The sequence below is a fragment of the Felis catus genome, chromosome B2 (assembly GCF_018350175.1).
Source record: "Felis catus isolate Fca126 chromosome B2, F.catus_Fca126_mat1.0, whole genome shotgun sequence".
In the NCBI taxonomy this organism is placed as follows: domain Eukaryota; kingdom Metazoa; phylum Chordata; class Mammalia; order Carnivora; family Felidae; genus Felis; species Felis catus.
The window spans coordinates 7,218,569-7,244,092 of record NC_058372.1 but is presented as its reverse complement, the minus strand read 5'-3'; the positions used below and the strand labels follow the sequence as shown (position 1 = coordinate 7,244,092).

The following is a 25,524-nucleotide window of genomic DNA, read 5'->3' as shown; positions in this document are numbered from 1 at the left end:
TCTGAAAATAATGTCCACTTATATAAATGAAAATTGGGGATGCATATGTAGGAAGCATCCATGAAGTTGTGAGAATGTTTTCATGTTTGGTTTACAGAAAGCTTTCCCACTGTGTTCCCATCAAATATATAGGAACACATATTGGATCATTTGGAAATGTATTTTGAAGAGTGAACTAACTGTATCTTCCAAACTCTTTGTCCCTATAAATGAAGTATTAAAAATGAATACTGTTCGGCTTCAGTGTAAAGAGAATTTGAACCTCTGATGTTAAGACACCAGTTTTTTTTTTCCTCCATTATTTCTCTAAGCAGTTTCAGCAAGAATGCTTTTGCACGGTCGTGTACATCTGTGCCTTACTTTTGGTTGGAATGTTAAAATTTTTGTTGACATGGGAGGTACTTAGCTAAAAACAGATTGTTTTTGTAAGCCTCGTAGACTAAGCAACTGTTGGTGAAATCATTAATTTTTAATTTTCAAACAATGATGCTTTGAAGAATGTAGCCATTTTATAGCATTGTGATCAGAATCCTGTAACATATACAATAATGGGTATATTTTATTAATTTCGCTAGAATATTAAAAAAATTTTAGTGTTTATTTATTTGAGAGAGAGAGACAGACAGAGGGCAAGCAGGGGAGGAGCAGAGAGAGAGGGAGACACAGAATCCGAAGCAGGCTCCGGGCTCTGAGCTGTCAGCACAGAACCCGATGTGGGGCTCAAACCCATGAACCGTGAGATCATGACCTGAGCCGAAGTTGGACACTTAACCGACTGAGCCACCCAGGTGCCCCAACATCACTAGAGTATTTTAACCTTAAAAATTTTATAAGTCAGTTTTACTTCTTGTGTCTGCCGGGGAGGTGGGCAGGAGATGTGTCGGTGTGTCTGTACTGTGTATCACAAAATATATTGTATGCAAAATATATTTTAATTTCTCACCAGTGTCTTATTGTTTTTAGAAGAGGAATCTTTAAAAAACGACATGCATTCTATTACATGAGGTATTTCTCATATTACACCACAAGATAACAATCCCATAGAAAGGATGCCATTGGGGCTTTGATTGACTGTAGGAAGGTTAAGAACATGAAAGTGGAAATAAGTCAGCTTTTGATGCATTTAAACAGTTTTTATAACACGTATATAAAATAAAAAGTGAAAACTTAGGTCCGATAGCATTTTATCACCGAGGCCCGTTTGTACTGATAACCAATTCTTCCTGCAAAGGTTAATTAAATTACAAACACACACCTGCAGAATATTTGTGTGTTTAAAAAATTCATTAAAAGTGGAATATACCTTCCTGTTTGGCCAATTCCTTAATGAATATATTTGCATTTAATAATAGCAGCCACCTTTAGAGCTTTCCTGCTCATTTTTTGCTGCCTTTATCCTAAGCAGACAGATTTCCAAGGTTAAGACCAAAGGCTTTGTGAAAATGTCACGGGTTTGTCCTTGTCAGAAAAAATCTTAAAAGTCTTTTCTTGTAGTTTACTTCAATGTCATTCCAAGCAAAGGAAACTTTATCATCCCAAACATAAAACCAAAAATGTTGTTTTGTAGTATTATGAAAGACTTTATTATATATATTCTCTCTTCTGACTGACACATTTTAGCACACAGTTCATAAAAGATGACATTAAAACTGTCTGCTTTCATTGCAACCCCAAATTTCAAGTTTATATCTTAAGGCTTCTCTTTTCAGAAAGGGTTACATGGGAGTAAACTCCAAGATTTTGGAAGAAGAAATATGTTTATTTCTTGGAACAAGCTGTATGTTATTGTTAAGGAGGCATATAGACTCACTCATAAATCATTGAATAAGAAAAAGGAGTTTCGAATTAGTATTGACTCCATTTCTGGTTTGATGAGGCTATACCTCCATGATTGTGACAGATAATTGCTTTATAACCAAATCTGATGAATGTATGTCATGGGTCAGGAAAGTTCCTGGTTCTGCTCATAGATGTCTGTAAGCCAGCAGTGACCAACAGCTTGGGTTATATCTAGTCCTGCTAAGGTATCATGAAATCAAATAATTCATGTGGGACTGTAGCCTCTCTGGTGTAATGATAAATCGAATCATGTTAGAAATACTCTTTGAATCTTCAGTAAAAGAGACTATAAATAGTTCTGATTATTCACTGCTGCAAAAAAATTACTTCCTCGGTCAGATGTGTGGTAGTGAGTTGACGTAGTTGATGTTGACTGTCAGCTGGGGTTGTCCAGCTGAATCCCTCCTCATGGCCTCTCCAGGTGGTCAGGGCTTCCTCACAGCATGGAGGCTGGGTTCCAAGAGCAACCACCTCAAACCTTGGAAGCTACATAGCATCATTTCCCTTAAGGTCACTGGCATGCTCAAATTTAAGGTGACAGAATAGAAGCATCTATCAATGGGAAAGGCGTCAACATATCACTGCAAGAAAAGCATGCCGACTGGAAGATTCCGTCATATCCATCTTGGAAAGGCTAGTCTGCAATAATCATTATACTCTAGTGCAGATATTATGTTCATCCCTTAAATTATTCTGCAGTTGACTTTGATGTCTATCGTTCAATCTTTTTTTACTCAACCAGTAACATATTGCTCCATATTCTGGTTCAGGGGTTGCCAGACAGTGATAGATTCCTCCTTTGGCCCACCAAAAAAACTATTTCTAAAACTAACTCTTGTAATCTGGGGCACACATTTACAAAAGAGAGAATATTAGAAATAATTTTTTTCTAAACTCTAGATTAGGGGTTGGCATGTTTTTTTTTTTAAAAAAAAAAAAAAAACAGAGAGTAAATATTTTAGGCTCTGCTAGGCAAGAGACACAATTAAGGATATCATGTAGGGACTTATAGGACCACTTTAAAATATAAATTTTCTTAGTTCATGGGCTGTACAAAAACAGCTTGTTTGGCTGCATTTGGCCTGCAAGCTATTGTTTGTGCACCTCTGGCCTCGCTCACTAAGACAATGGTAGCAAACAAAAATTTTTAAAACTAGTGAATCACATAGTGTCATTTCCTTCATGGTCACTGGCATGCTCAAATTTAAGGTGACAGAATAGAAGCATCTATCATTGGGAAAGGCATTAAAGGCATAAATTGCATCATGTTAGGAATACTCTTTGAATCTTCAGTAAAAGAGGCTACAAATAGTTCTGATTATTCACTGCTGCAAAAAAATTACCCCAGGTTTTAGTGGGGTAAACAACAATAATCAATTTATTAAACTCTCTCATTTGGTTTTAGGAATGGGCAGGTGCTGAAATCTGACTGTATGCACTGGTCCCTGTACATACTGTGCTCTCAATTTTAATTGCAAAGAGTTACCACCACGGTGTAGTTGGATGGGCCTTTCATAAAACCTGTCATCCACTTAAGTTATAAAACTAGTGTGGGAGTGCATCCTAGATATCTGAGCTGGGAAGGACAGAAGAAGGAAAAAGGGGAAAAAACATTCAGAAAATTCAATTGCTTTTTTCTTTTTCTGTTCTTTTTTGGAGGACCTTAGGTAAAGGGGTAGAGTTATTTATTTCATGGTACATTATCCTTGTTCAATGCAGGGCTATATTTCTTTTTATTTATCTTTTTTCTAGATCATCTATCTCTGTTTCTCTCCTTCTGCACTCCCTTTGCTTTCCCCACAAGCAATCGTTCTAATATGTTTATAGGAATTACTTTGTGTTCCTGTAAGATGTGTATTGCCGTTGACTGAGAGTACATTTGTAATTTATCTCAAAAGTATGGTCTTAGAGATTTCAATCTAATCTTTGTCTTGTTTTTTTTTCGTTGTTATATTTAATAAGATATACTCATGTTGCCACGTGTACATGTAGTCTGTTATTTCTAACTCCTTTCAATGCTTCATTGAAACTATTAACATTTTATTGTCCACTCTTCCACATTACATCTTCTCCCCCCTTCACTATAAATAATTGTGTGAGAAATACTTGTATACATGCCCTTATGGGAAATGTTGATAGAAAATTCTCTTAGTAATCCAAATGAAATGAGGAATTTGTCACTGTGTGACTAAATCAGTGCTTTACAGATCCCCTTGAACTATTATAATTTCTGCATGCGACACAATTAAAACCAACACTCAATGTCTTGGAAAGAAACAACACAAAAAGTATTTTACTAAGAGTGTAATGTCAATGGTGATGCTGTTGGGCCAAGATGTATTTACTTCCTTAGATTTGACTAAAGTGATAGTTACGATTTGACTGAAGTGATAGTTACTGTCTTCGATATAAGTTATGATGGCATTCAGATTCTAATAATTTTTTTTTAGTAGTTCTAAAGATTACATTGTGCATTCGTAACTTTTCACAGGCTAGTTAGCATCAAGGTTTCATTCCACATAAATTCAAGAAACCCTGCACTTGTATAGGTGCACTTGCTCCCCTCCTCATTCTTTATGCCATAGTTGTTCTATATGTTACATGTCCACACATGAGACAACTCACAAAACAGTGTTACATTTTTTGATTTAAACAGTTATGTGTGTTATGTAGAAATTAAGAGAGGAAATAGTATTATCTGTTTATACAGAGACATACCATTTCTAGTGTTTTCTATTGTTTCCTAGGAATCCAAATTTTTCTCTGATTATCTTTTCCTGTTACACTGAAAAACTTCATTTAACACTTCTTATAATACAGGTGTGCTTGTAGAAGATTCTCTCATTTTTAAAATGTAAAATGTTCTTTTTTTACCTTTACTTTTGAGTAATAGCTTTGCCCAATATGAAATTCTTGTCATATTTTTTAACACTTTGAATACAGCATTCTAATGTCTTCTAGCAACTATAATTTTAGGTGAGAAGTCAGACGTTAACTAATCATTGTTCTCCTGTGTTTGAGGTATCGTTTTCAGGGATTTTTGTATTTTTGGTGTCAAATAGTTTGCCTATAATATACTTGGGCAGGATAGTTTTTGAATTTGCACTCCTTGGGTGTCACTGAAATTCTTATATCTGTGCATTTATTATTTTCACCAACTTGATAACTTTGGCTATTCAGATATTTTCACACCATATTCTCTTCTTCCTCTGAGACACCAATTAAATGTAAATTGGACTTAAAATTTTTTTTAGTGTTTATCTTAGAGAGAGGGAAAGAGAGAGGGAGAGAGAGAGAGAGACAGTGTGAGTGGGAGAGGGGCAGAGAGAGAGGGAGACACAGAATCAGAAGTAGCCTCCAGACTGTCAGCACAGAGCCCAAGGCAGGGCTCGAACTCAAAAACTGCGATATCATGACCTGAGCCAAAGTCAGACACACTTAACTGACTGAACCACCCAAGTATCCCTGTAAATTGGACTTTTAAAAATTGCCCCATAGGTCCCTGAGGCTCTGTTTCTTTTTCTTTTTTTTCCCTAGTTCTTCAGATTAGATAATTTCTATATCTTCAAGTTTGCAGACTCTTTATCATGTGCATTCTGTGATTTAAAAAAAATATTGTGCTTTTCTGTAATTTTCACTTGTTTATTTTTAATTCTGTTTCTCTGCTGAGATTCCTATCTTTTCATTCATTTTGATCCTATTTATCTTCATATTATTGCTTATAGATATAATAATTATTTTATAATTCTCATTTGCTCAAACACCTCCATCATCTCGAGAATGAACTCTGCTAATTGACTTTTCTTTTGATAATAAGTGACATTTTCCTGTTCCTTCATTTCCTGTCAATTAATTTTATATTGCACTCGGTGTAAATTATATATTGTGTTTGGATTTCAATATAGTCTATTGAAGAGTATTGCATTTTGCTTGCTTGTTTATTTTAGCAGGCAATTAATTTAATAAGACTGAAACTTCAATCTGCATTTCTTGGAGAGCAGTTCAAGCCTTGGTTCGGTTCTTTAATCCTTACCTGTGCTACTTGAAGTCTGCTAGAGGTCAGCTAGAAATTTGCACAGAGCTTATCCGCTGAATTTGGGTGCCTCTTCTGTGGGTCTTTCCTTTCTGAAATTGTCCATTCCCTTTCAAGTGTCTTCAATTCCCCGGGATAGTCATGGGGTTTCCAACAGAGTTTTAGCCACCCCACAGAACTTTAGTGCAGTCTTCCCTCAAGCTAAAAGCCATATACAGGAAAATCACCTTTGTCCCCTTCTCCTGAATATGGACTGTCTCTGGAAATGCCCTGCATTTGGCGTTCTTCATATGTTCAAGTATGTTTTTGCTCCCTTCCCTTCTCCCTTCCCTTCTCTCTTCCTGGCTCTCCCTCCTTTTTCTCTCTCCTGCTCACTTGCTTGTGTTCTGTCTCCATCCCAACCTCCCTTCCCCCACTCTGTCTCTCCCTTCTGTCTTCCCTTCCTCCTTTCCTTCCCCACACCTCTCCTTCTCTCTTTCTCACTTTTTTCTTTTCATTTTCTTGCCCCGGAATTCGTAGTTACCAGCAGAAGGAGAATGGATAGTAGGAGATTCAGATCCATACAAATTTGAGGTTATTGAGTCCTTCATTGAAATCCAAAAAAAAAAAAAAAAAAAAAATACAAATATTTGATATCCCACACTCAAAAATATAAACATTCCCATGGTTATAAGATAAACCATGATCGGGGCGCCTGGGTGGCGCAGTTGGTTAAGCGGCCGACTTCAGCCAGGTCACGATCTCGCGGTCCAGGAGTTCGAGCCCCGCGTCAGGCTCTGGGCTGATGGCTCAGAGCCTGGAGCCTGTTTCTGATTCTGTGTCTCCCTCTCTCTCTGCCCCTCCCCCGTTCATGCTCTGTCTCTCTCTGTCCCAAAAATAAATAAATGTTGAAAAAAAAAATCTTTAAAAAAAAAAGATAAACCATGATCTATTTTATATAAAGTACTGTTGTTGAAAAATTAAAAAATAAGGTAATTTTGTCGCACTTGGACAAAAAATTTCTAATTGAATTTTTAAAAATGTTTACTCATTTTCCTTTTTATAAAAAAGATGTCAGAGGATAGGCACATGTCCTTTTTATCTAAAATATTTTTATTTGTTTTAAATATCATAATTTTTATTGTCATAAAAATGTCTCTGAGATAAACTTTTTGCCCCTGGAACTGGAAAAAGTATTGAGAGCCCGATTTAAGGGTAGAAGAATAATGAGCTAATGACCTTTGTGAGTAAGTGGAATTCAAGACTGAAGTGAGAAGGAATTCAGCCTGGGCAAAGACTGATGAATGAGAGAGATATTATCATCCCGAATGAGATCTGAACATGAGTGTTTTTCCAATTTATCAGAAGAGTGGTAATTAAATTAAGGAGAAGATACCAGCACTTACTAGGTTTTCTCTGCTTTTAGTCAATTGGAAATGCCCATGGTCTCTAAGAACAAAATTGTTATTTATAATCAGGTGGTTAAAAGAAAAGAAATAGTCCTCAAAAAGAAGGAACGAGTTAGAGAAATATAGGACTGTATCTCTCAACATACTAAGAACTTATTGTGACAACCGAAGGGAAATAATAGCTCAAACGTCACAATATTTCTGTGTATATCTACATGTGTTGTTGTGCACAAATATAAATATACATTTAATCCCTATATAGCATTTTGGGGCGTATCTAAAGTAGATCTTACGTGTGGCACTAAGTGTAGCAGAATATCCTAAGTCCTAGTGTGATCAATCATTCATTGGTGGATGGGCAAATGGGAGATTTTGTTCTGTTAAAATGTTGTTTTATGACCAGATAACCTCCCAAGGATCTAAAATCACTGAAGAAGTTCACAATAGGTCGTCAAGACTCCGAACTGAAGGCCTCAGTAATCACTGCATAAATACACATTACCTTTATAGTTTAATGAGAAAAATTGACAAACACTATTGTCTTCGACTCAGGGCCAGAGCAAGATTTCATCTCTGCCTGCGCTCACTTTCAGGTGTCATAGTGTCCCAGCATTCAAGTTGGGTTAGTTCCCAGAAGTGCACAGTCTTTTTTTGTGGTGCTGGATTCCCTTCTATTTTCTGATCCATCAAATCCCACACCTGAGCGTTCTCTGGTTCCAGCCAATTGCACAAGCTTTTGTATTTTGGCTTCCCAATTTGTTTCTCTTGTTCGTTTGGCAGACACGCGAGCCCCTTGAGAATTTACTTTTCATACTCTTTTATGTTTCAGTTTTCCTGATGCTCATTAGTGGTTTTGATCTCAGGTCTACATCCACTCCTGAATTTTCGAATCTACATATACACTCCTCGACTTTTCTTGTTGGTTTACATTTTGGCTTTTTGCTTCGTCATAGTTTTATAAATTTAATTTTTCTTCTGGTAGACAATGTAAGGTGGCTTCTCACTTCTGGCTTGTTCTCAGCTTCTCAAGCAACTTTGAGAACTTTGCTTGTCTCTAGGTGAGCCATCCCTCATTTTGATCCCACTGTTGGCTTTCTAAAATTCTACTTCCTGCCTTATATATTCTTTGTTTTTCTTTATTCACAATAATTTCATTACCCTGTGCTTGTCTGTTGGTATTAATCTTCATAGTGTATCATGAACCTGATGTACCAGAGATTTAAAAGAGATAAAAATACAACAGTAATAATAAATCTCCAAAGCATATAATTTGTTGACGCTGCCATTTTTTGTGATTTTCTATCCATACATTATTGAGGTTCCCTAGCTCATTTTTCCTGACTGTGTCTTTCAATTTTGAAATAGAATCTAGAGAACAATGGGTTGCTAAACTGTAGACATCACCTTGCTTTTCATACTCCTCATTAATAAGTATGTGAGTATTAGTTATTGCCCACTGGGTCTATTCTGGGGCCCATGTTAGAGTTCACTGTGGAGCGATTGCTTCTGAGTGCAGGGTGTACACTGTGGGCTACAATCACAGAACAGATGGGTGGCAATGAAAAAAAAAAATAATGCTTGGAAGGTCTTATTTACTCAAGCGAGGAAAAACTTGCTATGCCTGTCATCTGGAGTCTAATCTGCAGATTTGTCAAAACTTTTACTCTTCCTTTGCCCATTTGAAAAGTTGAGTTTGTTTGTTTGTTTGTTTTGCTGTTGAGTTGTAGGAATTCCTCATATGTTTTAGATATTAAGCCCTTATTGAATATGTGGTTTGCAGATATTTCTTTCCTGTTTCATAGGTTGCTTCATTTTGTTAATGGTTTCCTTTATTGTGCTTTTGTAGTTTGATGTAGTCTTACTTGTTTGTTTTTGTGGCCTTGGCTGTAAATGTCAAATCCCAAAAAATCTGTTAAGACCAATGTCAAGGAGATTACCTCTTACCTTTTCTTCTAGAAGTTTTATGGTTTCAGGTCTCAGGTTAATAGGAGTTCAGTTTCATTCTTTTTCATGTGGCTATCCGGTTTCCTCCACACCACTTATTGAAGAGATCGTCCTTTCTCCATTGTCTATTTTTGGCTCCTTTGTCATAAATTGATGGCCTGTATATACTGTGTGCTTTTTTCTGGGCTCTCTATTCTATTCTATTGATCTCTGTGTCTTTTTTAATGCCAATAGCATAATGTTTTGATTAGTATTTTTTTTTTGAGAGAGGGGGAGGAGAAAGGGCAGAGGGAGAGAGAGAGACTCTTTAAATTTTTTTTTAATGTTTTATTTATTTTTGAGACAGAGAGAGACAGAGCATGAGCAGGGGAGGGGCAGAGAGAGTGGGGGAGGGGCAGAGAGAGAGGGAGACACAGAATCCGAAGCAGGTTCCAGGCTCTGAGCTGTCAGTGCAGAGCTCAATGCGGGGCTCAAACTCACGAACCATGAGATCATGACCTGAGCCGAAGCCGGACGCTTAGCCAACTGAGCCACCCAGGTGCCCTGCAAAGAGATTCTTAAACATTTTCTACACTCAGCATGGAGCCTACCATGGGGCTCTATCATGACCTTGAGATCATGACCTGACTCGAAATCAGGAGCTAGATGCTTAACCAACTGAGTCACCCAGGCACCCTGATTACTGTATTTTTGAAGTAGTTTGAAATCAGGGACTGTTATGCCTCCAGCTTTCTTTTTCTTTCTCAAGATTACTTTGCCATTTGGTGTCTTTGTGATTCTACATGAATTTCAGGATTTTTTTTTTTTTATGTGTGGAAAAATGCCATTGGAATTTTGATAGGGATTGCAGTGAATTTGTAGATCACCTTGGGTAGTATGGACATTTTAACACTATTCTTCCAATTTGTGAGCATGGGATATCTTTCCTTTGATTTGTGTCTTTTTCAGTTTCTTACACAATGTCTTATAGTTTTTAATGTACAGATCTTTCATCTCCTTTGTTAAATTTATTTCTGTTTTACTCATTTTGAAGCTATTGTGGGGAGATTTTCATTTCTCTTTCTGACAGTTTATTATTGGTGTATAGATACACAATTGATTTTGGTAGGTCTATATCCTATGGCTTTGCTGCATATATATATATATATATATATATATATATATATATATATATATAAAATATATATATATATATATTTTTTTTTTTAACAACAAGAGGTTTTTTTAATGTTTATTTAATTTTCAGAGAGAGAGAGAGAGAGAGCAGGGGAAGGGCAGAGAGAGAAGGAGACACAGAATCAGAATCAGGCTCCAGGCTCTGAGCTGTCAGCACAGAGCCCAACACAGGGCTCGAACCCATGAACCGTGAGATCATGACCTGAGCCAAAGCCAGACGCTTAACCGACTGAGCCACCCAGGCGCCCAAGATATATTTTTTTTCCAGAGAAGACATACAAATGGCTAACATACATGAAAAGATGCTCAACATCATTAATAATGAGGGAAACGCAAATCAAAACTACAATGAGGTATCCCTTTGGAAAAACTACTATCAGAAAGACAAGAAATAAACAGGTTGAGGAGGATGTGGGTAAAAGGGAGCTCTTGTGTCCTGATGGTGGGAATGTAAATTGGTACGACGTTTATGAAAAACCACTGGGGAGATTTCTCTAGAAATTTAAAATAGAACTATTGTATGATCTAGTAATTCTTCATATAAATCTAAAGGAAATGGAACCATTATCTCAAAGAGCTAGCTGTACTCCCATGTTTATTGCAGCATTATTCACAATAGCCAAAGTATGGGAAACAACTGAAGTGTCTGTAGTTGGATGAATAGGTAAAGGAAATGTGGTAAAGAAACAGTGGAATGGGGGCTCCTGGGTGGCTCAGTTGGTTCAGTGTTCTGCTCTCGATTTCGACTCAGGTTATCTCATGGTTCATGAGTTCAAGCCCCACATCCGGCTGTGCGCTGACGGTGTGACACCACTAAGGGGTTCTCTCTCTCTCCATCTCTCTTTCTGCCCCTGCCCGCTCATGCTGTCTATCAAAATAAATAAATAAATAAAACTTTAAAAGTGTTGTTGTTAATAAAAAAAAGAAACCGTGGATTGTTATGCAGCCATAGAAAGAAGGAAATCCTTCCATTTCTGGCAACATTACTGAGTCTGGGGGGCATTATGCTAAAGAAAGCAGACCGAGAAAGACAACTACTGCATGGTATCAGTTATATGTGGAATCTAAAAAATTAAAAGGTCAGACTCATAGAAACAGTAAAAAAGTGATGCCAAGGCCTGGGGAGGGTGTGGTAGGGAATAGGGAGAAGTTGGTAAAAGGGTACAAATTTTCCATATTAGGATGAACAAGGTCTGATCATATATAACATGGTGGCTATAACTGATCAGATTGTATTGTGTAACTGAAATCTATGAGAATCGAACTTAAACGTCAACAACAAAGGGGCAAGTATGTGAGGTGTTAAATATGTTAATTAACTCAGTGGAAAGGAGAATCAAATCCTATACTTTAGACCCTTTAAGCATCTTACAACCCCTTTTTTTTTTTTTACTTATTTTCATTTTACGTCGTGCAATTTTGATGGTCTTAATGAAAAAAAATAACCTCTTCCTCTTCTTACTATTCATTGTTTATGACACTTGATATGTTCAGGTTGGTGTTTGTGTAGGAAAAAACTTGTTCTTGGCAACATCTTCTGAAAAGCAGAATTGAGAAGCTATTGGGGTGTTTAAGTACTATTTATGCCAAAGGGTTAATACATAAGTAGTAAATGGTGGATAGTAAGTCCCTCAGCAACCTGCCTCAGTTTTAATAAGACTCTGGGTTTTTTTTTGGCTTTCTCATATTTTTGTAGGTACCGTCTCCTTGAGGACCAATCACCAGACCAGACTTTCTAAAAGTGGTTATTGGTATAACAGCGTGTCTGGTCCCTAGACATGCCATAGTTCCCTATCACTTGAAACAGCTGGTGTGGAATAAAAACCACCCTGTCTTTCATCCTGTTCCTGATGAGATTAAGAAGGGTTGAGGTCATGGTAAGGGAGGGGTTTTGTTTTCCAAGCTGGACTCCTCCTGTCAGAACTAGGTAGCCAGTGTGTGAAATTTTTCAAGCTGTTCAAGCAGCAGTGGAACTATGTGTGTGTGTGTATGCCCCCCCAGCCCACTTCCCCCCTCCCCAACATATCACATGCTAAAGCTGTTGGCCTAGAACCAAAGTTAGAATCTGAGTTTCCACTGTACAAAGATCTAAAATGTAGACTTATTATTACTGTAATTCTTTTTTTTTTCGGTGTAACATCTGAACGAGAGAAGTGAAAATACCATACCATAAAACCTTGAAGCCAGAAGAGAATTTTAACCTTTCCCCTTCATTTTCTCAATATATATACATAAAAGATGAAATAAATAAAATACACACTTGTAAACGTATACATGTGCTTATACATGGAGTGCCTGGGTGGCTCAGTTGGTTGAGTGTCTAACTTCGGCTAGGGTTATGGTCTTGCAGTTTAGGGGTTTGAGCCCCATGTGGGGCTCTGTGCTGACAGCTTGGAGCCTGGAGCCTGCTTTGGATTCTGTGCCTCCCTCTCTCTCTGCCCCTCTTCTGCTTGCTCTCTCTCTCTCTTGCTCTCAAAAATAAATACGCATTAAAAAAACACATATACTTATGGTTATACATAAATTGTAGCTGAGGAATCTTTTAACAAAGATGCTGCTAACGTTTGTTTGGATATACTGGGATAGTGTTCATGATGACTAGTCCCTGAAAGAATGGACATTTTTGATTTGGCCAAAATATTTTTTGCGGGGGTCAGATGCCTGGCTGGCTCAGTCAGTAGTGCATAGGACTCTTGATCTCACGCTTGTGAGTTCAAGCCCCACATTGGCTGTTGAGTTTACTTTAAAAAAGAAACAAAATCTTTTTAAAAATCGGAAACTTTTGGGCACGTTAGGTTCTAAAGACTTTGTGGCAATAAACGGAGAAACCTGCTCTTGTGTTGCTATTACCATGTCTGTGATATAGTTTTGAACCCCTTGGGGTGTCTAGTAAGCAGACGTGTCAACTAAAATGGCTGCTGTGAAGTTTGCATTTATTGTGTTATACATATTTTATCTTCAGAATAGTTTTTAGGAGGCTCCTGGGTGGCTTAATTGGGTAAGCATCCAAGTCTTTTTTTTTTTTTTTTATGAAATTTATTGTCAAATTGGTTTCCGTACAGCAGCCAGTGCTCATCCCAACAGGTGCCCTCCTCCATGCCCCTCCCCCACCCACCCCTCCCTCCCACCCCCCATCAACCCTCAGTTTGTTCTCAGTTTTTAAGAGTCTCTTATGGTTTGCCTCCTTCCCTCTCTTTTTTTTCCTTCCCCTCCCCCATGGCCTTCTGTTAAGCTTCTCAGGATCCACATAAGAGTGAAAACATATGGTATCTGTCTTTCTCAAGTCTTGATTTCAGCTCAGCTCATGATCTCATAGTCGTGGGATCGAGTCCCACGTTGGGCTTTGCGCTGAGAGTGGAGTCTCTTTAAGATTCTCTCCTCCTGCCTCTCCTCCCTGCTCCCATTCTCTCTCTTTCTTTCTCTCTTTCTAAATAAATAAATAAGTAAATAAATAAATAAATAATTTTTTAAAAGAAACCATTTTTTATTTGACAGCATATGGAATTTTAAGGTCATTTTCAAATTACTAAATTTTTTAAAATGTTTATGTGTATACTAAAGTGTATTTTGACCATTCTGGAGCTGGAAAATATGATTCTGATGAGCTAATCTCTCTCATTCCTTTTGCTGGGTTGCAAAGTATGAACCACATCAGACGGTGACCATTCAGCTAGACCACAGTCTCCTTTAATGATTCATCCACCCCAACACTCAACGATCCAGACTGTTGGAATTTTTTACTATATATACCTTGACACTTGAACTACCCATTTTTTTTCCAGTTTTACACAGAGTTTGTAAACCTCCCTAGTCTAATAATAATTCCTAATAGACTTGAACGTTGTTATTAACTGACCTTGGACCTAATTTTTGGTAAAGCGAGCAACCCTAACAATTCTCGTAAGTATTTAACATTTCTCGTAAGTATTTTCATCCTTTTGCATATTTTAGGGTATGCATTACTAATCATAATTGAGATTATTATAAAGCTTCATAGTTTATTATGCACTTTCCTACTCATGTTCTCTTTTATCTGGTCCTTCCACAAACATTGTGATAAACAGGGAGATGAGTTGTTCACGGCACTGAGACCAGGAAGGAAGAAATCTGGAAGGAGGATGAAGGAACGCTTGCATGAAATGAAGGCTCAGGCAGACTGGAGGTGAATACTAGAGTGTGGCATAATGTAATGTTGGTGGATTTCAGCTGCTGAGCTCTATGAGATCGATATATCCACCTGTTCTGATTCACTAATTTCCACACCCAAAACAAAGCCCCGAAGTTTTGCGGACTTTTATTGCCTGGTTAGATGGACACCGAATCCCACTGTGGTCCGCTTGGTGCATAAATGTGCTACCACACGCTGGGCACATACACAGACCTGTACACATGAAACGTGCTGGTGTCAGCCCTCTTTTGTCTTCCGCTCTTTCCTTCCAGGCCTCTGTACTTTCCTTTCCTGTCTACTCTGTCTCCCCCTGGGTAGGCAGTGGAAAGAGGGGAGCTCAAACACATCTGCGTATAAAGAGCGTGGGGATCACGTCGGCTCACCAAAAGTTGAAGTTTCCTCCGTTCAGGAAGACCTTTGAGAAGTCATTTCTCCATTTTTTTTTCTGAGGGCTGCCAAACTTGATTTAAAAGCTGGAGATGTTGTGTTGCATTAAAAAAAAAAAAATCACAATTACTTGTGAAGTTCCTGACTGAGGGATGAGTAGATAAGCTCAGTCCCTGAATGTTTAAACTTGCAGAACGTCCTTCAGCTGTGATGAGAGGGTCAGGGTCGAGAAATGCAGGCTCAGGTTGGTCTTCTCTTCACAGGGAGCTGGCTGGCAGATGACGTCCTCCTCTGAGTTTCTTGTCTGTCTCTGCTTGTCTCCAGCTTGTAGAGCAAGAAAGCTTAAAAGGCTATTAGGGTTTTGTGGGTCAGATACCCAATGGCAAAAATTTCCCCCATTCCCGATCCCACAAAGCAAACGGCCTCTTTTTGAAATTGGAAACTTGAAAGAAAGATTTATGAACCTTCAGAGTTATGAAACCATCTGGTGCTTTACAGACTGGTTGCTTTGACGGTTCAAAGTTTGGACCGGCCCCCTACTCGTCCTTCTAGAATAGTTCAATTCAGTCTCCACATTGATGCCTGGGAGACGAGTCTTTGAAACGTGTTGAACGACCTGTGAAAATCAGTAGGATTTGGAAGAATGTACCTGTTACTTTTTAAGGGCGTTTTTACTGTTTGGTACGTGCTGCCTTAAGGAGCCCAGTTGGTGAACTCTGAGTTTCCACTCCGCTTTGCTTCTTTGCAGGAGCACTGTGTAATTTTGGTTTTGTTTTGACAGTTGGTGACCTTTGACCCCTCTGAGTAAAATGTTTAGGCTGAGGAGTACTGAAAAGGGCTTTCAGATGGGATATTTCCAACCTCTTTCAAGCTAGAGCAATGTCCCCCCCGCCCTCAGCACAGCCAACCCTTATATAGAAATGGTTTTCAGCCTCTGTGCGGTGTTCTGGTGGAACACATCAGATCAAAGCCTTGCTTAATATGTTTGAAAAATGCACATCCGCATTGCAGAACAAAAACATGTTATGGAAATCAATAATATCATATTCAGGCAGCTCTAACTTCAAAGTGACTCCTAATGTGTGTTCTCAATTTCAAAAGAAAATGGAGAAAATGAGAACAGGGTGCGTACGCTTTCTCTGCTTAATTCTATTTGTAACTGAGCTGAGATCTCAAATGTCTCTTTCCTGCTTTTTGATGGGTCCCCAAGGACTCTGGGCGTAGGGCAATCTGCTTATTAATTCCCTGCACCTGTGATAATCTTGCACACTTAGGTTACGAGAGTGGCAGACTTTCTTCCACCCCGTGCTTTTGGAACGCAAATTATTTACACGTTATTGGAGGAGTAGCATTTTAGGGGAGAATACAAAATGAGAGACCTAGAGATAATGTGGATCCACCCATTAGATTCTTTGAGTCCCAGCCAGTGGGTTTCTGTTGGTTGGTTATTTTTCCACAGTTGTTACAACGATGTTGAGGACCCGTTGTAGAGCTGTCACTCTCCTAGGTACACTATAGTTACACTTTTAAGTATGTAATTGTCTTTAATAATCTTTATATCTTTAGGTTCTATACACTTTGAGGGATAGGGTTGATATTTTTACGTGTCGAACTTGCTTTAGGATAACGTTAGAACACGTAGGCTTATGTGTGCGGTTATGCGTGTAAACAGTTGATTCTTTTGATTCTTCCTCGACACCTGTGCCATGCACTCATCATCTGATTTGGTAGAAACTAAGTATTAACCATAGTGTGATGGAAGGACTGTGTAAGATCAGCTCTCCCGCCATCTTATTTTCCCCTCTGTGTTCTTTCCTAAGATGGTGATGGGAAACTGTAATGTTGGGGAGGATCGTGTCGAAGATGTGCCGCTCACACCCAGAGCCCCGGGGATCGAATCGTGAGACTGATCTGTTTCATAACTTTGCCCGAACCCGCCCAGAGGTTAGACAGGCCAACCGTGTTCCTTCCATAGCAATCGCCCTTGCTTTGCTTCTCAGTCTCTGCTAAGTCTGCTTGTTGGGAATCTCTTCCAGCACAGTGTTAATGTGTCAAAGTTCCTATGACAGACTGAGACGAATACTCTTTGAATTGTGGGCTCCAAGTCATACTACACGGTCGTTTGTTCAGAGAATGGTGGAGATTCGTCTGCATCAATCCTGGACCTGACTCGCTTGTGGCCAGATCTCAGTTACCAGTACTGCATTTCATTTCAACCGAAACTCCAAAAATAAAACAAATCCATCCAAGACTTTGATCGGTGTCCTTTAAATTTTCTTTTAGATAGTTCCTCAGATGCAGCTTATAGACTACGGTATGCCTCCCAGCTCCTCACAGGATGAAATCGCGTCCTCTAAATGGTACACTGCTCAGTCACTGGTGTAAAAGGCAGACAGACTCGGGCTGCTTTCTTTCCATTTTGCAATTGGTAGGGACGAAAAGGGCTCTTTAGACATTGTTGAGGGAAGACACAGATAGAAACTCAGGATTTCAGTCACCTTTCACTCCTGTTTTATCCTGCTCTCTGATCTGTGCCCAGTTCTCTGAATTTTTTTTTTTTTTTTTTTTACAGAGAGCAGGTATTTTCACTTGACGCTCATGTCAAGAGCTATGAAAATATTTTAGAGTTTTGACAGATGTTATCAACTTTGGTTTTTCTAACTAGCAGCCCCGAATAAACTCTGTCCTGGGGATAACTGACCTTAAGTCTGCCAGTTGGGTTTGATCAATGGTTGCCGTCACTTTCCAGAAAGACACATTTTAAAACATCACATGATATGACTGTCAATTGTAGTTGGACACCCCTTCAGTATCCATTGTCCTTACATATTTTTTCTAAATACTTTGAAATACTTTCCAAATACTTTGAACGGTATCTATACACAGTTTTAAACACTGTTTTATATGATTGTACAGAATTATATATATATGTATACATATATATATAAACTATATACACATATATGTGTGTATATATATAAAACCTTTGCAATACCTTTATGTTTGTTACCCTTTCCTTTCTTTTTAATTTCTCTCTTTTTAAAATTCTAGCATAGGTAAATACAGTGTGATATTAGTTTCAGGAGTACAAGAGAGTGATTCAACACTTCCATACATTAGCCGGTCCTCGTCACAACAAATGCCCTTCTTAACCCCCATCATCTATTTTCCCCATCCTCCCCCGCCCCCTGCCCACCTCCCTTCTGTTAACCATTGAGTTCTCTATAGTTAAGAGTTTGTTTCTTGGTTTTCCTCTCTCTCTCTCCCTCCCTCTCCCTCTCTCTCTCTCTCCCTCCCTCTCCCTCTCCCTCTCTCTCTCTCTCTCTCTCTCTTTTCCCCCCTTTGGTCATTTGTTTCTTAAATGCCACATATGAGTAAAATCATATGGTATTTGTCTTTGTCTGACTGACTGATTTCGCTTAGTATTATATTCTCCAGCTCCATCCATGTTGTTGCAAAGGGCAAGATATCATTCCTTTTAACAGTTGATAAATATTTTTTATTTTTATCAAGAAAGGGCAAAACCAATTATGCTCCCTCAGTACATTTGGTCTTTCCTCTCAACCTTACAGATCAGATTCTGATTCTCACTGAATTGAGTGCGATCCAGACAAAGGTTTGTTACTATTTGCTACTTTATTAAATGCTTCATCATGAGGTCTTCATGTGTTTTCCGACCACTAAATTTCACCAGAGCAAACCCACAATTTACTTCAAAACCATCACAAGAGTTTGCTGGCCTTGACCTCTTGATCATTTGTTTGAGATTTTTATACTAACCACACATTTCTGGGTAAGTGAGCACACATATCCATGCATTTCTGCAACATTATGGTAAAAGTCTTGGTCAAGTTGTTTTCAGAGGGGGTGGGGAAGCTGTATTTTTAGTATTCAAGTGACCCCTGGGTCCTGGGTAAAATGCAGATTGCAAAAAAGAAGACATGACCAATCCTGGAACTTTGGCCTTTGGCCCAGAAATATATCTTGATGGGTCTCTGGCCGAATTTCCACAGCAATTCTTAGCACAATAAAACTGACAACCATGAGCTTTCCTCAAATGTTTACACTGTAGTTTCTTAACAACATGTGAACACAATTGAAGCATTTAGAAATAATCTTTGGATTCTCGAAATTCGCAAACATTGGTCTGACCTTGAAGAAAGGGGTAGACAAGGAATTTGGAATTCCTAGCCTGGAATAACTGAATTAAGTGAGAATAAGGTATGTGAAAATGCTCCGTAACTTGTAACTGGCATGCTCATGTCCGTCATTGGCGTTTTTAGTTTGGTAATCTTCTTTTGTTTCCCCGATAGACGGTTCAAGTCAGGTCAGTGCTATTTGGTTTAAGTATGTACAATAACGAAACATAAACCGAATCGGTTTCAGGGTTACTGAGTCTGTTCTTGCTCCTATACACCAGTTATCTATCCATTGGTTCTGTCTGTACAGCATTTCTTTTGCCCCTACCTTTGGGAAAGTGGTATTTTTTTTTTCCTTTCAGGAATCTTGGCCTCATCTGAGTCCATGCTCTTTTGAGTGGGGCTGACCCTAATGTCCCACTCCAGAGAGGCTAGCTATCTTACTTGGACGTAGTGAATCGTAATTCACTACAGTTAGTCCGTGGGTGGGCATGTGAATAATGCTTGTTTCACTACCATCGTCTATGAGAATTTTGCTAGAACCACTGGGAGGAGTAGTCTTAGAGCTTCTAGTAAGTTGTGTGTTCTGTCCTGTGGGGAAACCTGCCTGAGAATGAAGTCCGCATGGAGAAAAGGGACACATTCCTGGGAACAGAGATCAAGACCCTGCATCTACCCATGCTCAGAGTCTGTTCCATTAAGCTTCCAACTCTGTGATGTAATGTACATGGCCTCCTCTGTGTTCATTGTTAGTTTCAGGGAAGTTTCTGTTCCTGGCAACTGAATGTTCTGGTTTACTCCCACTCTGCCATTCCCTGACCGTCTAATTCATTGTGTTACCTTGAGTTTGCCACCTCACTTCTCAGATTTAAATTTTTCATCTGTAAAAGTAAATTGTATTATTTAGAATTTAAGCACAAAGCAGGTGGCACAATGAAATTAGGGTATTTCAAGGAGTGCTTGTATATAAAGGTATGGAAACTGGGTAGTGTTGGATGAGTAGCATAGATTCAAAGAGATGGGAGCAGGGAGCGTAGCTGGAAACTGAACCGAGAGAGTCTTGCAGAGAAGTAGTGACTTGTATCTGGGGTAAACTTAGCAGGGAGAGCTGAGGGGATATACTCACTGGCCCCATTCTCCTTCCTTTCACCCATCTCTTACCACGGCTTCCCTTTTGCTGACCTCAACAGGAATGGACGGGGGCCTGCTGATGTGGTCCATGGAGGTAGGGAACAGGGAGAGAAGGGTGGAGAGTGGATTTGGATGGGCAAATAGAAGGATCTTCAGCTTGTCTTCTGGTCCTAAAATTAAATGAGTACATTGAAGGAATAAGGCAACTTTGGGATCAGTTTGGATTTACATTCAATGTATATGTGAGAAAAGAGAAAAAAAAATCTTAAGTTTGTCCATTAAGTACACAAATAGTTTGGTCAGTGCCATTGCGTTGTCTCTAATGACATGGGGGCAAAAGGGATAATTTACTAGTTAAATTAGATAATGCATTTATTCCAACTGTTCTTAATCGTTTCTTCCTTTCCTTTCTTCTCTTTCCCTTTTCCCTTTTCCCTTTTCCCTTTTCCCTTTTCCCTTTTCCCTTTTCCCTTTTCCCTTTTCCCTTTTCCCTTTTCCCTTTTCCCTTTTCCCTTTTCCCTTTTCCCTTTTCCCTTTTCCCTTCCCTCCCTCCCTTCCTTCCTTCCTTCCTTTCTTTCTTTCTTTCTTTCTTTCTTTCTTTCTTTCTTTCTTTCTTTTTCTTTTCTCTCTTTTCTTTTCTTTTCTTTTCTTTTCTTTTCTTTTCTTTTCTTTTCTTTTCTTTTCTTTTCTTTCACACAGACAGCATGAGCAGGGGACGTTCAGAGAAAGAAGGAGAGAGAGAATCCCAAGCCAGCTCCACATTGTCAGTGTAGAGTCTGAAGTAGGCTTTAAACTCCCAGACCATGAGATCATGACCTGAGCCAAAATCAAGAGTTGGATGCTTAACCAACTGAGCTGCCCAGGCTCCCCTTAAATGTTCCTTTCAGTAATTAGAGTGGAACTGTACCTGAGTGTCAGTTTTGAAAATGGATAAAAAAGTAACTTATCTTAATTACATGTGCTTGATAAAAAGACAAAAAAAAAACCAGACAAAAACATATATTTTTACAAAGGCAGGCCTGGTGTTTGATCTGGTTTCTTGAGAGAAGAGACAGCAATTTGTTTCGGTGCTGGAACAGAAGATGAGCGTGTGAGGCTTATTGCGAGACACTCAAGTATGTACGAAACCGCATATATCGTTCTTTGTGGGCGACCTAAAGAATGTTCAAGAGTAACTTTCTCTGAGATGTTTTTTCCCCACTGATTTAATTGCTGAGTAAGCTGCAGCTCGACCATATGGCACAGTAGATTGCTCAGGGAGAAAATAATAATTTTGCGTAGTGGCATACAGGTCATATACATTGAGAAAATGCCTGTTCAATTCCTGATCTTTTATTAAATGAATATGAAGTATGAATGTTTGCATGTCAACATGTAGTGTAGCAAGGCCACACTCCTCCTCAGTGGTTATGTTGGTCTATCTCTGGTTAAAGAACTAGGACAGGGTCCTGCTGCCTTGGGATCGTCCCGCTGGGCCCTGCCCTCCGCGGAGGTCAACCGATGGCCGGTGGCTGCAACGCCTTCTCAAGCTGCATGAACCCTGTACCTTGTTTATGGGTCTAACTACCGTTCTCCAGCCCTCCAGAACTTTGCCTTGGCCACTGTCAGGGAGGGTGGCGAACTGTGCAGCGTCTCAAGATTTTATTCAATCCAAAGGGTTACACCTTGAGGTTTTAACCCATAGCAGCAAAACGGGCTTCTGAAAAAGAATTGGAAACTCAAGGCCTCGATTGTCTTTGGAAATTTAAATTGGAAACCTTACCAAATTGATTGAGATCTATTTTCATATATTTTTTTTAAATTTTAAAGTTTCCTCATTTATTTTGAGAGAGACAGAGAGAGCATTCGCATGGGAAGAGCGCAGAGAGAAGGAGAGAGAGAATCCTAAGCAGGCTCCATGCTGTCAGTGCAGAATCTGACACGGGGCTTGAACTCACGAACCTCGCAACTTTATGACCTGAACTGAAACTGAGAGTCGGATGCTCAGCCAAGGTGCCCCGTATGACACGATTTTGTTTTTGTTTTTTTGTTAGCTGTCCACGGCATACCTGCCAAGATGTAGAGGTAGACAATTCATAATCCGGATGACCTACTGTAGGCTATTTCCTCGTGGTGACGGAACAGTGTCACCCCTGCCGCACTTGTTTTCGTTTGCATCGGTGGGCTACGGTCTTTGAATCCCATTCAAAGTTACGGATTTGACCCAGAGGGGGAAAAAAAAACCCGCCTTGCGTCACTTGTGAGAAGAATTGAGCAAAATTTGGTTTCGCTCTAAAAACCGACCTTTTCATTCTTTTGAGCTTCTGCTGCAGATCAGGCATGATGGGGGAGAGGTGGTATGCAATGTCCCATTTCTGTTTGGTTCACCAACAGCACATTGCTGGGATTAAAATCCTTATGTTACAGCTAGAGATCTCTTTCTCTCTTGCTTTCCTTATCCCTCCTGTATCTAATTTGTTATCAATTTTAACCATTCTTTATGAAATCTCTTTTGGATTTGTCCATTTCTTTCCTCACCTTTCATAGCAAACGGTTCCATCTCTCTCCTAGATAATCAGTAGACCCCTGATTAACATCCCTGTATCCACTTCTGCTGCCTCCAGTACAGGTTCTGCTCTGAAGCTAGACTTTGCTTAAAAAACACAAAGCTAGGGGCCCCTGGGTGGCTCAGTCGGTTAAGCAGCTGACATCAGCTCAGATTATGATCTCATGGTTTGTGGGTTTGAGGCCCGCGTCAGGCTCTGTGCTGACAGCTCAGAGCCTGGAGCCTGCTTCGGATTCTGTGTCTTCTTCTCTCTGTGTTCCTCCCCCACTTGCACTGTCTCTGTCTCTCTCTCTCTCTCTCTCTCTCTCTCAAAAATAAATAGATATTAAAAAACAATTAAAAAACCACACACACACAAAGCTAATTGTGTCTCCATTCCCTCAACCCTTGGATGGCTTCCCCCTTGTCCTTAGAATAAAATCCACATGGGGCACCTGGGTGGCTCAGTCAGTTAAGCATCCGACTTCAGCTCAAGTCATCATCTCACATTTTGTGAGTTTAAGCCCCGTGTTGGGCTTTGTGCTGACAGCTTGGAGCCTGGAGCCTGCTTTGTATTCTGCGTGTGTGTGTGTCTCTCTCTCTGCCCCTCCCCAGCTTTCACTGTGTGTGTCTTTCTCAAAAATAAATAAAAAGTTAAAAAAAATTTTTAGAATAAAATCCACATTGCTGTATTATGGCTGTGGGTCCCCTAGGTCTGGGCCTTTCCCTACCTTCACTCATGCCTCACCTCTGCCTTTTCTGTCCAGTGCAGCCACATCAGACTTCATGAAGTCCTTGAAGTATTGACAGATTCTAAGTTCTTTGCAATAACTATGTATTTTTTTAATTTTTTTAAAAAATATTTATTTTTTAATATGAAATATATTGTCAGATTGGTTTCCATACAACACCCAGTGCTCATCCCAACAGGTACCCTCCTTCATGCCCATCACCTACCCTCCCCTCCCTCCCACCCCCCCATCAACCCTCAGTTTGTTCTCAGTTTTTAAGAGTCTCTTATGTTTTGGTTCCCTCCTTCTCTAACCTTTTTTTTTCCTTCCCTTCCCCCATGGTCCTCTGTTAAGTTTCTCAGGATCCACAGAAGAGTGAAAACATATGCTATCTGTCTTTCTCTGTATGACTTATTTCACTTAGCATAACATTCTCCAGTTCCATCCATGTTGCTACAAAAGGCCATATTTCATTCTTTCTCATTGCCACGTAGTATTCCATTGCGTATATAAACCACAATTTCTTTATCCATTCATCAGTTGTTGGACATTTAGGCTCTTTCCACAATTTGGCTATTGTTGAAAGTGCTGCTACAAACATTGGGGTACAGGTGCCCCTATGCGTCAGCACTCCTGTATCCCTTGGGTAAATTCCTAGCAGTGCTAATCCTGGGTCATAGGGTAGATCTATTTTTACTTTTTTGAGGAACCTCCACACTGTTTTCCAGAGCGGCTGCACCAGTTTGCATTCCCACCAACAGTGCAAGAGGGTTCCTGTTTCTCCCCATCCTCTCCAGCATCTATAGTCTCCTGATGTGTTCATTTTAGCCACTCTGTCTGGTGTGAGGTGGTATCTGAGTGTGGTTTTGATGTTAATTTCCCTCATGAGGAGCGACGTTGAGCATCTTTTCATGTGCCTGTTGGCCATCTGGATGTCTTCTTTAGAGAAGGGTCTATTCATGTTTTCTGCCCATTTCTTCACTGGATTATTTGGTTTTTGGGTATGGAGTTTGGTAAATTCTTTATAGATTTTGGATACTAGCCCTTTGATATGTCATTTGCAAGAAAGAGAGAGACAGAGCACAAGTGGGGGAGGGACAGAGAGAGAGGGAAACACAGAATCTGAAGCAGGCTCTGGGCTCCGAGCTGTCAACACAAAGCCCAACATGGGGCTCAAACCCATGAACCACGGGATCATGATGTGAGCCCAAGTTGGACATCCAACTGACTCAGCCACCCAGGCACCCCTGGAATATATATATTTTAGAATAATGTCTTAAAAACTGTAGATAATTATCATGTTGAAATGATCATATGTTGAAATCTGCATGTTTTGAAAAAGTTACATAATCTATAACACTCCTGTGAAAATAAACGACTTTTAATTTTGTCTTGAATGTCATGTTAAGATTTCTAGTAATTCTTTATCGTCTCCTAATCTTCCTGAAGTCCAGTTTTCCCTGAAAGATTGCTTTGAAATCACAATATTGCTTGGGTATTTACTTTACAAAAATTTCTTTTAATGTTTGTTTATTTTTGAGAGAGAGAGAGACACAGAGCATGAGTGGGCAGAGAGAGATGGAGGGAGACACAGAATCTGAAGCAGGCTCCAGGCTCTGAGCTGTCAGCACAGAACCCGATGCAGGGCTCAAACTCAGGAGCCATGAGGTCATGACCTGAGCCAAAGACAGATTCTTGACTGACTGAGCCACCCAGGTGCGCCTACTTGGGTGTTTACTTTTGCATATGCAGTGCCAAGAAGAGACAGATCATTGCTGCTGTGTAACTATGTTTGTTTATGTTAATAAAAGAAAGAGGAGAAATGAATCTGTTGGCAAGCAGGTGGCGTGTGGAAGGCGAGGCTGGTTTATGTTTGTCGGTAGTTAATCTGTGAAGTTTAATCCCTGGTCCAGGTGATGTTGGGAAATACAAGTACAAATGTTAGCCCTGGCTTCGGTGACCTTCTCTCTACTGATCTATATAAAGACCTGGTGAGTGGTTAGCAATTTACAAAGGTTGTAGGTTGCCTGAAACCAGTGACAAAGGGGGATGGAGGAACTTCCC

General features: G+C 39.5%; 1 protein-coding gene across 2 annotated transcripts in view; it reads left to right on the top strand.

Annotated features, from left to right (window-relative positions):
• Nucleotides 1-25,524, top strand: part of LOC123385663 — a 509,548-nt gene that overhangs the window by 441,697 nt on the left and 42,327 nt on the right. For both annotated transcript variants that reach the window (XM_045058524.1, XM_045058525.1), the window contains one exon: nt 14,445-14,542. In XM_045058524.1, the coding sequence (XP_044914459.1) occupies nt 14,445-14,542 (98 nt within the window). The remainder of the gene's footprint in view (nt 1-14,444; nt 14,543-25,524) is intronic.